Below are 12405 nucleotides of genomic sequence, written 5' to 3' on the forward strand. Positions count from 1 at the left end.
CTTAGGTAACTAGAAGACGGATAAAGTTAGGCCATTGTAATTTGATCTCTCATAAAATCGGACTATCGTAAGACTAATGATCGTAACCTGAACACTACAGCTACCTGTACACTGTATAAACTTTATTATATCTTTACATACTCTAGACACCTATTGCGCCGTTGTGGGATTACGGCGCCTTTGACTGGTCTAGAGTTTCGAAAGAAGGTGTGCGGTGGCCGTAGGCCTTAAAATCGCTCAGCGTCGAAAATCGCTTGCCGTCGGCAGCCAGGAACGGAACCCCTGCCGCTAACCGAGGGCCGCCTGTATTCAAAAGTGAATTGAATGAAAATGGCCTGTATTTGACTTAAGAACATCACAACTGGCAGTTCATTTATAACCTTAATGTAAACAAGGTAATCACAAACAGCAAATTAACATCCATTTAAGCTACCCTACAAAACAACACCCAAAGGCTTACTTAAAAATCAATAAATCCCTTTACTCCAAAATTGTTAGAGTAAAATTAACGTACTGCAATACTAACCTGAAAACAACCAAACAAGTGATCAAGTTGCTCTGGTGAAAAATCCCAGGCCAGTTTTGCTAAAAGATCATGAACGTTTTTTACAATGGCTTCATGTTTGCCATGCTGAGCAGCCCATATGTCATCTAGGTCTTCCAACGTTAAAGCCTATGGAGAGATACAGTAATGACATCAAAGTATTATAAAATTTTGCAAAATCACAAGACAGTATCAAAAATATAAAACTTCATAAATTATTTCAATAAAAGACTTGAGAGTAAAAGATCATATTAGAACAATACCTTCTCTTTAATGATGAACCTTATAATCTTTTCTAGTTTTTCTACATACTGTGGCTGATGTAGAGAGTCCCGAAGAACAATTTGTAGAACTCTATTTTCTTTTATCCACTCCTGTTTAAAAAATAACATATACAGTACAGTACATCATGCACTTGGTTTGGACTAAGAAGGGTGAGGAACAGCTGGTCAGGAAACTGTAGGTTATGGAAATAGCAAAATGAAGACCCGTAGAAAGCCCATGAAATCATGAAAAAAGAAGGCAGCTAACCACCAAAGCATGGTAAAGAGTTGACAAAATATAAAAGATAGATGGGAATGAGAAAAATTCATTTCACATCAAACACATGCATGTCCCTTATTTCAACTTTTTGTATGACTGAGCAAGTATCAGCATTGCCATCTAGGGTAGCAGTTTGAGCTTGGTTAATAACTTAAGTGTGGCAACCATAATTCTTTGCCAACTCTAAGTCATATATATTGCAATGTTAAAAAATTTAATTTCGTTCTTACCGCCATTCTTTCTGCAGTGAGCCATTCCTCTTCTTCTACAGGCCCATGACGATGTGAGTAATAAGATACGTTGGTGATGACCTTGTTCACCTCATTCAAGGCATTCATTTTTCCATTAAAGGAAGATATTTGTAATAACCTGCATTAATAAGATCAAAGGCAATGTATAAGTTACATATTGTTTAAATTCAAGAAATTTTTCCAATTTGAAATAATCAATCACTACAGAAAACACATATCTTATGGCATATTATAACTAGAACAATTTTACTGTATATTTACCTGAGTATCATTTTTAGTCTAAATATCTCTAGATTTTTGGCAGTCTCTTCCTGACTGGGCACTCGAGACACCAGGCACTTAATGGCTTTGATGATTACAGAGAGCGCATCATTTTTAGCCTCATTTTTGGCTTCTTTTTTCAATTCCTCATCGGTGAGATTTTCCAAAAATGCAGGTACTACTTCCTAGTTGAAAAAATAATTTCAAAATTTAATAACTAAACAATTACCCTAATTTTCTGGAACAGTGGTTCAGTAACTTGCTGGTGTATAACAAAGGACATTAACCACCAAGACATTGTTTTATAGCTACAAATGAAAAATCAATGCAATATGTCACTGAAAAGCAAAAGACAAACATTTTCAGCAATATATCAAATATAGTGTAAAGGGGGTACTCACTATAATGGTCATGAAATATTTCTCTATGGTAGATGTTGTGAGCATTTCATAACACAGGCCAAAAGGTCGAAGCAGAGCGCAGATAACTGGAACCGAAAGATTTTTCCCAGACTGAAAACGTTCAAGGAGAATCTGGAAGCCCCCATGCTTGCCAAATGTATTTATCAAATCGACAAGCCACCCTCTGGGATTTCTAGGATCAGGTGGTCGGGCAAATATTTCTACATCAGGCTGCGATAACGTATCAGATGGGCGCGCCCCATTAAATGTATGGAACCTGAAAAGTAAGATTGGACAAACAATAAAATTCACATAATATTAATGTACTGTTATAACTCAGGCATCAGTACAGTATGAAAATCAACAGACAGAAAAAGTGGCAGAAAAAAAATGCAATCTTTTGTAAGTTACTGTTATAAGTTACTGGAAAAAATTAACACTTCTCACCCTTATTCAAATCCCTCTTCAAATAAGGGAAGGATGAGAACTAACAATGAGCCTTTAAAACCAAGTAATCAATATTGCTAGTTTGAATACTAGAAAACTAAATCTTACGTTTAACATAAGTTCCATTCTATACTTACTTGGAATTAGGGTTGAGCACCATGGCAAGAAGGTCAAGTAATGGAAACCAGTCCTGATTTAGCTTAACTACTACTAATTCGATCAACTTTTCACAATTCTTAAGAATACATCTCTGAAATATAGAAAGTTAAATTATTATCTATTATCATCTTCGATACATTACAGGCTAGTGCAAATCAGAAAAATGCATATGCTCAAAAGAAAAAATCCATACAAAATTACTACCGTATATTAAAAAATACGTACAGGTACTCTTTTAACAACGTACTTGTTTTACGACAACTTGGAGTTACAATGGCAACAAGAAGAGAGAAAAAAACACCATATAATGAAAATGAAAATATTGCTGAATGGTGGCCAAGTGAAAGACTATTAGGTGCCGACAATCTAGCCTAGTCTAGGTTTTGAAACCCATGAAATCTATGGCTAAAACAATAAATAAGGCTTTAATTCTATGGTCCGGGAACTCCTGAAGTTAGGCTTGATTCAGCCGCCATTAATTCGTTGTGCAGCCAACAGGGTGGCGTCACGTATTGTTTACAACTTCAAGACAGCAAAAATTATGTCATATCTCCTTTGTTTTCATGAAAATAATTCTTAGTAATGAAAAGAAAATGTATGAATTTTTATTAATACAAAGAAAATGTGTGATGTCAAATATGTTTTTTATATTAAGTTGAAAATACACATCACAAATTCTTGGTAATTTGTATTTTTCCTAGCTTTACTTAACTCGAACTACTTTCATAGGAGAATCCTGAATATCAATCCAGTACTGACAAGAAAATTACAGTTATTCCTCCAAACCCAGGCCAGGTATATGCCCAGAGGATCGAAGACCAAGCAACCTCTTGACCTGAGCCCCAGTTCTTTCCTTGCATATAAGGTTCCTGCCCTAAGATACATGGGGATGGTAGGGAGGGACTGAAACCTCAGTAGTTTGAGGTAGGTATAGCTAGGAAAAATACAAATTACCAAGAATTAGGTATAGCTAGGAAAAATACAAAATACCAAGAATTTGTGATTTGTTCCAACACCGGAAGAGGGAGTAGCTTAGGGGAGGTGCAATCTGGGAGAATGTCGGGAGGGCCAACCCTTGGGACCCAGCCCTGCTCGAAGAGAAACATGGGGGCTGGGCCGGGAGGCCCTACGCAGCCTTGGCACTATGGGAGGAGGAATAACCTTGTGGAAGCATCAAGTAATGCAATGTTCATGTGAAACCCTTCAGCTTACCTGAAGATTTGCTGGGTCCTGAGACATACGCTGAAGGCCCAAGGAGGAGATAGGATGGGGTGGGGGCTAGATCCTCTGCTGTCCAGCCACTACTGGACCGATCTCGAAGGAATTGAGGGATTCAAGGGTACAGTCCTTAAGGTAATGGGCCATAAAGGTGGACTGCCTCATAGAGAACAACAGAGAGGCCCCAATACCTCTGCTGCTGTGGGGCTTGGCACCCTGCTAGGGGGATGTCCCACCCTTTCATAGGCCCTCCTAATGATCTACCTCAACCAGGACGGTATTCTTAGAGACCGCCTTCTTCTCTCGGCCTGTGATAACAAACAGGTTCCTAATCCCTGGCCTAAACCGGGCTGTCCTACTGAGGCACTTCCTCACCACACAGACTGGACACAAGAGGAGGTCCCTAGGATCTTCTGACCTCGGTAAGGCCGGGATCGAGAATTCCAAGAACCTATCGTCCAAATCTGAGGGGTTCTGGGTCTTAGCCACGCAGGAGGGGACATACCAAAAGGTGAGGTCCTTCCACCCTTTTGAGTGGGAGACTGTACAAAAACCCATGCAGTTCCCCTACCTTCTTGGTGGAGGCTAAGGCCAGGAGGAATACTGTTTTGAGTGTCAGCTCTCTATCTAGGACATCCTTGAGAGGCTCAAAAGGCACTTCCTAAGAGTGTCTAGTACCCTTGCAACGTCCTACTGCAGGGCCCTTACGGCGCTGGGGGGCATCCTTGCTCGAAACTCCTAATGAGCATCAACAGGTGTCTGGAGTTCCCCAGATCTATCACCTTCAGGAGGAAGACTTGGCCCAGGGCAGCCCTGACACCCTTCACGGCAGCTATGGAGAGGCCTTTGTCGAGCCTCAGGTATACCATGAAATCCGCTATGTGGGGAACCTTGGCCTGCAGGAGCTTGAGGCCCCGAACACTTTCCACTTGGCCTGGTAGGCGGCTGTGGAAGACTTCCTCAGGTACCCCAACATCTGAGAGGCAACCCTTCAGGAGAATCCCTCCTTGCTCAACAGTCGCTCAATAGTCTCCACCCGTGAAGGGATAGGGCTGGCATGCCTTCGTGGTACCTCTCGAAGTGGGGTTGCTTTAGAAGGTCTGGCCTGAGGGGAAGTTCCCAAGGTCCTAGAACGGTTAGGGCCAGGAGGTCCAGGAACCACTCCTTGTCTAGCCACATGGGGGCTACTAAAGTTATGAACATTCCCTTTAAGCTCCTCAGGCAGTTGAGGACCTGCTTGACCACCCCGAAGGAAGGGAATGCATACAAGTCCAGGCTGTCCCACGGGTGTTGGAACACATCTTCCCAGGCTGCTGCTGGGTCGGGGACCGGGGAGCATTCAGGCTTGTTGCAAACAGGTCCAGGGAGGGTGAGCCCCACATTCCGATCAGCTCTGCCACTACTTCGGGGTGTAGGGACCATTCAGACCCTAACACCTGGCCCCTCCTGCTGAGCCCATTGACGATCACAATTCTTTTCCCAGGAATGAATCTCGCTGTCAGGGAAGTTCCGATGGTTGCGGCCCACTCTAGGATGGTCTCTGTTTGGTCACATAGGTAGCGAAATCTCGGGCCCCCCCTTGCTTCCTCATGTAGGCCACAACTGTGGCATTGTCGCACATCAGTGCGCCAGGAGGGCCCTCTGGATTGCCAGCTCCATCCCCAGGTACACCATCCTGGTGGTCGGAACCAGATGGGACTTTTCCTAATTCAGGAAGATGCCCAGGCTCGTGCAGAAGGCTAAGAGCTCGTCCCTCTGCTCCTCCAAGACTTCCCTAAGGAGGAAAGGAGTAACCAATCGTCCAGGTACCACAGGAGGCTCTCTCGTAGTAGCCATCTTGCTTGGTGAGACGTACCCGCGTGAAGTCACAATAATCAACAGATATCACAAGTTTAACATACGACTAGAATTTGAGAAATATCTAGAAGTGTTCGTGAACTATCGGTGATAAGATTAGTGTGAAAATAGTAGGATAAAGCGTCTTCTAAGTTAGTTTATCAAGTGTAATACTATAAATCAGAACAAGATGGCAGTAAGTTCCAACTGCGGGAAAAGGTGGCGTAATTTGGCGTGCTTAGCAGATTCGCAATACGATGAGGTAGCAGGAAGGGAACTGGCATTTCTCATCTATGAAATCAGCAACAGTCCTAACCAAAAAGATACAAAAGCATTCATAGATATATTAGAAGGATATAATCCTTCAAACTGGAACAAATCTAATGAAAACATCTTGAAAATAATTGAAGAAGTTCCAAATAAAATCCAAGTGGTCAAGAGACTCATAAAGAAAATATACATAAACCAACATATTCCGACAAAGAAAATGAATAAGGTGAATCTTGTGAATATACTAATTGATGCATTAGGAAAAAGAATGCCAAAAGCATGCAAAACTGTGTTAAGGTTTGGTATAGCATAGTCAATCCACAAAACCTAATCAGAAAATGTGCTGCATGCAACATTCCGACCCATCCACAGTGTGCTTGAGGTAATACAAGATTTGAGAAAAGATACAAGAATTTTTTGTTCAACATGTCTATCATGGATAGACAATGTTATTAAATCAAGATTGAATGTACAAATAGTTGAGGATGAAGAAGAAGAGGAAGAGGAAGAAGAAGAAAAAGAAGAAGAGGAAAACGGAAGAGAAGTAAACAAAACTGAAATGACAGAAAAAAATAAGGAAAACAAAGAACAAGATAAAAGTATGGATGCAGAGATACTCATTGATACTACATATGAGGCAATAAAGCAACATACCTACGAAGAAATAAATTACGATATGACAACAGAAAAGCAAATCCCGAAGAGGCTCTACCCAGATCTATACAATGACGGGAAAGAGGAAAAAATAGACAAGAAAAGAAAAACAAAATCTGCAACCTTTTGAAAAGAGGGAATTGCAGATTTGGAGAAAGATGTTACTACAAACATCCTAAGATATGTCAAAACTATGAAATATATGGTAAATGTGCATACTTAGATGGATATGGGGATGATTGCAGAGATCTGCATCCAAAAAATATGTAAAAAACCTAAAAGAAGGAAAAGGATGTAAGTTCGACAAAAAATGCAAATATATGCACCCTGTAGCCATGAATCATAAACAAATAAATAACCAACCAAGTAATAAAATCCAAAATAAGAAAGAAACAAATAAAGAGAGAAATCAAGAATATCAGGTAAAAGAGAAAAGCAAACCACCAATGAGATATGCAGAGGTGTCAGCAAAGAATTTCAAAGCATCAGCTCCGAAATTCTACTCAAGAGATAATAAAACTGTATTTATTATGCAAGAGGATATTGCAGAAACGGAGAAAATGCAGATTCAGACACAAAATGAATAATTATGATGAAGGAAGATCAAATATTATGGAAAAGTTGGATTTTTTAATGTCAGAATTTCTGGAAATGAAAAAAAGAACAACATACCAGAACAGGAAAGAGACATGGGGAAAATCCTTATTAACTATCAGTATTAAATGAAGGAGAAAACACGCAAACCATCATAGTGATGAATGCGCAGGGTTTAGTTACGAGTAACTCAAAAAGAAAAATAAGAGTACTTAGAAGAACTAACCCAAAATGAAAAGAAAATAGATATAATGAATATAAGTGAAACCTGGTATTCCCAAGAGACTGGGAATGATGATCAAATAAAAGGGTTCCAAACTTATAGATCAGATAGAAAAAATAGGAATCAAGGGGGAACCGCAATATATGGGAAAGACAAAAAACAAGGAAAAATATATGAGAAATATAGTAACTCAGAAATGTGAACTAATAGCGGTAGAATTTGAATCTGAAAAAACTGATGAACATAGTAATATATAGACCTCCTAATACTAAAGAGTTTGACTTAATAATTGAAAAATTGGATGATATATGTAGAAATCACAAAGGACTGGACTATTCTCCTATCTGGTGACCTTCAACTTCCTTTCGTAGAATGGAAAGAACGAATAGGAGATTGTGTTGTACTTATACATATAAAAAAGAGAGTAATAGTAGTGCAGAAGATAAGAGGCAATTTGAAAAGCTATTAGATATGCTACTAGAATACAACATTCAACAAATAAATCACCTGCCAACAAGAAAGGAAAATACTTTAGACCTAGTATTTGTGAACGAGATGATTATGTTAAAGAAATAATAGTTTATAATGCGAGTATTTCAGACCATAATGTCATAGAATTAACAGTTCATTCCAAAGCAAGTGAAAATAGAGATAAGCAAGAAATGAAAAAGTGGGAAGGATATGGAAAATACAACTTCTACAGTAAAAAATATAAAATGGTCAGAAATTAATGAAGAATTAAACAAAGATTGGGATAACATTTCGTAAGTGATGACATAAGGGTAAATACGGAGATATTATATAAAATATTGGAGATAATAGTGGAAAAATATATACCGAAGAAGAAAAGTAAACATCATTCATGCATACCAAGAGACAGAAGAATCTTGTTCCAGAAAATCAGAAAGTGGAAAAAAGGTCTTGCAAAAGAAAAAAATGCATGGAAAGTTATAGAACTAAAAAGTAAGATAGAAAATGCAGAAAAAAAGATTATACAATCAAAAGAAAATGAAAAACGGGACTTGGAAGAAAAAACCCTATTAAATATCAAGCAAAACCCCAAACTATTATACTCATATGCGAAGAAGATGAATAAAAGAAGAATAGAAATAGGCCCTCTGAGAATTGAAGGGAGATTAACGAATGAAAAAAAGGAAATTTGCAACATACTGGCAGAACGATATAAGAGAGAATTCACCCCTAGAATAGATAATGAAGATAATGATATAGAAGTAAGGGATGAAAATAGTGAATATTTAGCTGACATAGATATTAATGAAGCTGATATTGTGCAAGCTATTAATGAAATTAAAAATGGAGCTGCTGCAGGGCCTGATGGAATTCCTGCTATTTTGTTAAAGAAAGTAGTTCATTCTATCGCAAAGCCACTTGCAATATTATTAAGACAAAGTGTAGATACAGGCAAGATATATGATGAGCACAAATTAGCGTATATTACCCCTACTTTCAAAAGTGGATCAAGACTAGAGGCAAGTAATTATAGGCCTGTGAGTCTAACATCACATATAATGAAAGTGTATGAAAGGGTAATGAAGAAAAATATTATGAAACATTTAATAAAAAATAATTTGTTTAATAAAGGACAACATGGTTTCGTACCCGGAAAAAGTACACAAACCCAACTGTTAGTCCACCGTGAAAACATATTCAAAAATATGAAAAGCGGAAATGAAACAGATGTGGTTTATTTAGACTTTGCAAAAGCTTTTGATAAAGTAGACCATAATATATTAGCGAAGAAAATTAGAAAACACAATATCGTGGATAAAGTAGGAAGATGGTTAAAAGAATTTTTACACAACAGAAAACAGATAGTTATTGCAAACGACGAGAAATCGGATGAAGCCAAGGTAATATCCGGTGTGCCGCAAGGTACGGTGTTAGCTGCAATACTGTTTGTTATTATGATTGAAGACATAGACAATAATGTTAAGGATTCGGTAGTGAGTAGTTTCGCAGATGACACAAGAATAAGTAGAGAAATTACTTGTGATGAAGATAGGAACGCTCTACAAAGAGACCTTAACAAAGTATATGATTGGGCAGAGGTAAATAGGATGGTATTTAACTCTGATAAATTTGAATCAATAAATTATGGAGACAGAGAAAGAAAGCTATATGCATATAAGGGACCTAATAATGAGGACCATCACAAATAAGGAAGCAGTTAAAGACCTTGGTGTGATGATGAATAGGAACATGTTATGCAATGATCAAATAGCAACTCTGTTGGCAAAATGTAAAGCAAAAATGGGAATGTTGTTACGGCACTTCAAAACAAGAAAAGCTGAAACACATGATTATGCTTTATAAAACATATGTTCGTAGTCCACTTGAATATTGCAATATGATATGGTACCCACACTATCAAAAGGATATTGCACAAATAGAGAGTGTACAAAAGGTCCTTTACAGCTAGAATAGAAGAAGTTAAGGACCTAGACTACTGGGAAAGACTACAATTCTTAAAATTATATAGTCTGGAAAGGAGAAGAGAACGCTACATGATAATTCAGGCATGGAAACAGATAGAAGGAATAGCAGAAAATATCATGGAACTAAAAATATCAGAAAGAGCAAGCAGAGGTAGATTAATAGTGCCCAAAAATATACCAGGAAAAATAAGGAAAGCACACAGGACATTAATCCACTACGCACCAGCATCGATAATGCAGCGTCTATTCAATGCGTTGCCAGCTCATCTGAGGAATATATCAGGAGTGAGCGTAGATGTGTTTAAGAATAAGCTCGACAAATATCTAAACTGCATCCCAGACCATCCAAGATTGGAAGATGCAAAATATACCGGAAGATGTACTAGCAACTCTCTGGTAGACATTAGAGGTGCCTCACACTGAGGGACCTGGGCAACCCGAACAAGATGTAAGAGTGTAAGAGTAAGAGGCAGATCCCCCTCCTGTGCGCCCAAAACAACAAGAGGGAGAACACTCTTGTGAAAACCTGCAGTGCTGTCGACAACCTGAAGCAGAGGGTCCTGAACTGGAAGGTCTTGCCTCCCCATCTGATCCAAAGGTACTTCCTGCTGGCTGGATGGACTGGGATTTGGAACGACGTGTCCTTGAGGTCCAGGGACAACAAGAAGTCCCCTTCCCTCAGGGCCACTAGGACCGATCGTGGGGTCTCCATCTTGAAGGGAGTCTATGACTGGCCTCCACCACCAAGGCCTTCTCCACCAAGAGGCGACTGAAGAACCCAGGGGAGTGGTCCACCACCTGCTGGAGGGTTCCCTTCTCCAGCAGTGACAGAACCTCAACTGTAAGGCCTCCCCGTGACTGGGGTCTCAGGGTTGGAACGCCCAGCTATCCGGTTCCCCAGTCAGGGGAGGCTTTCTGTCAGGAAGGGGATCCGATAGCCATCCCTGAGGACCTGGACAGTCCAGAGATCAAGCCTGTGATCCTCCCAGTTCCGCCAATGACTCTGTTGTTGTTGCCTAAGCTTGGGGGCTCCTGCACCCCACGCTGTGCAGGCTGTCTAAAGGAAGAGGCCCTGTACATGATGGAGTCCTGGCTGGCCTTCCCCTACTGTTCCAGGGACTCCTCCACTAACTGTTCCAGAAAGAGGGACTCCCAGCCACTGGGGAGTTCCTCAGGGCCTTGGCTTCTCTATCAGAGAGGCTCCAGGGCAGTTTGGCCAAGACGGCATCCCCCTGAGAATCCAGTTGGCCCACTGGATGATAAGCTGGGTTGTCAGGAAGCTCATGGACTTCCCTCTGGACAGGATCAGCTCCTTGAACTAGGCTAGATCCATCTCGTCCTGAAGATCGTGGTCCAGGGCAAAGCGGGCCACCACACTGGACCACAGGTTGAGCAAGGAGGCAACATGGATCGACATTAACGCAGTGGCTTCCATGGCCATGGCCTCCTGCTGGGAAAAGGAGACTGGGCCCGCTAGGAGCTTTTCCTCCAAGAGTCCAGGGGCAAGGGCTCCTTCAACAGACTTAGGCACCAGAGACAAGACCTACGGGCCGTACAGCCTCCGATCTAGCCTTGGCAGCGGCGAGAAGTTTCAGGGACTGATGCAACCTCAGTGAATTCTTAGGTCCTGTGACCACCTGGTCCACTTGGGCGAGGGCTTGAACTGTATTGGTGGCTTGGGGCAGACTCCGTTTGGCCCCCCAAAGAGAAAGTCCACCTCTAAGGATCTCTTGGCATCCGGAGGTGGGGTGGGTTCTGCCAGGCAGTTCATGGGCCAGCACCCCCCTGAAAGTAGACCCCTCATCTGTGGTGCCTTGCCCTTCCAAGGTGCTCTAGAGGTCCTCTTGTACAAAGGCTTTGTCCTCAAAGTCCTCCAAGGGTGCAGAGGGGCCCGCAACGGGCGGAGAGGAGGGGAGACAAAGGTGGGAGGCTCTGACTGGGGGACTCCGGTGGGAACTGGAGCTCTTCCAGGGGGGAGGGCTCTGCCTGTCCTGGAGGAGCCATCATGGTACACCCTCTGGACTGAGATCAAGCTCCACTCTTTACTCGAGGGCAGCTGGGAGCGGATGATCGCTACTGGCGGGAGCCCGTCCAGCCTGTGTAGAAGCTGAGTGAGCCACTGGAACCGGGTCGGGATACACTGGGATTGCAGAGGGAACAACTCGTGGCCGAGCGGAGCACCCTGCTCGTGGAACCGTCATGGGAGCCACAAACTCGGGTGCAGCCCTCGGGGACCTAGTAGTCAGGGAGTGGTGGCACCTCCAGCAGGACCCATCCTAGCGGATGCTGCTCCTACTCTGACCTCTGCGGTCACGGCTTAAGACAGGGTGAGTGGGAGTAGCAGCCTGGGGAGGAGGAGGAACGCGCTCGTCTCCTCCCACAATGGCAACTCCCCTTGGCTCTGATTCTCCTTCTATTGGAGGATCTAAAGGAAGACGAAGAACTCGAGGAGGACCTGTCCTCCGAAGAATGGCATCTCCTCTTGTCTCTTATCCGATGAATCCTGGCCCGGGGTGAGGGGGCAGGATGTCCAGAACGGGCCGGGGAT

At 41.8% G+C, this 12405-nt stretch overlaps 1 protein-coding gene across 4 annotated transcripts in view; it reads right to left on the reverse strand.

The window, feature by feature from the left end:
- The window catches only part of LOC135198612 (probable ubiquitin carboxyl-terminal hydrolase FAF-X), a 506622-nt gene that overhangs the window by 404467 nt on the left and 89750 nt on the right, over positions 1 to 12405 (reverse strand). For all 4 annotated transcript variants that reach the window (XM_064226360.1, XM_064226357.1, XM_064226358.1 and 1 more), the window contains exons 5-10: positions 2585 to 2697; positions 2001 to 2277; positions 1600 to 1784; positions 1318 to 1456; positions 808 to 918; positions 527 to 673 (exon numbers count right to left, since the gene is read on the reverse strand). In XM_064226360.1, coding sequence (XP_064082430.1) covers positions 527 to 673; positions 808 to 918; positions 1318 to 1456; positions 1600 to 1784; positions 2001 to 2277; positions 2585 to 2697 — 972 coding nt within the window. The remainder of the gene's footprint in view (positions 1 to 526; positions 674 to 807; positions 919 to 1317; positions 1457 to 1599; positions 1785 to 2000; positions 2278 to 2584; positions 2698 to 12405) is intronic.

Source organism: Macrobrachium nipponense, chromosome 22, assembly GCF_015104395.2.
Source record: "Macrobrachium nipponense isolate FS-2020 chromosome 22, ASM1510439v2, whole genome shotgun sequence".
Classification (NCBI taxonomy): Eukaryota; Metazoa; Arthropoda; class Malacostraca; order Decapoda; family Palaemonidae; genus Macrobrachium; species Macrobrachium nipponense.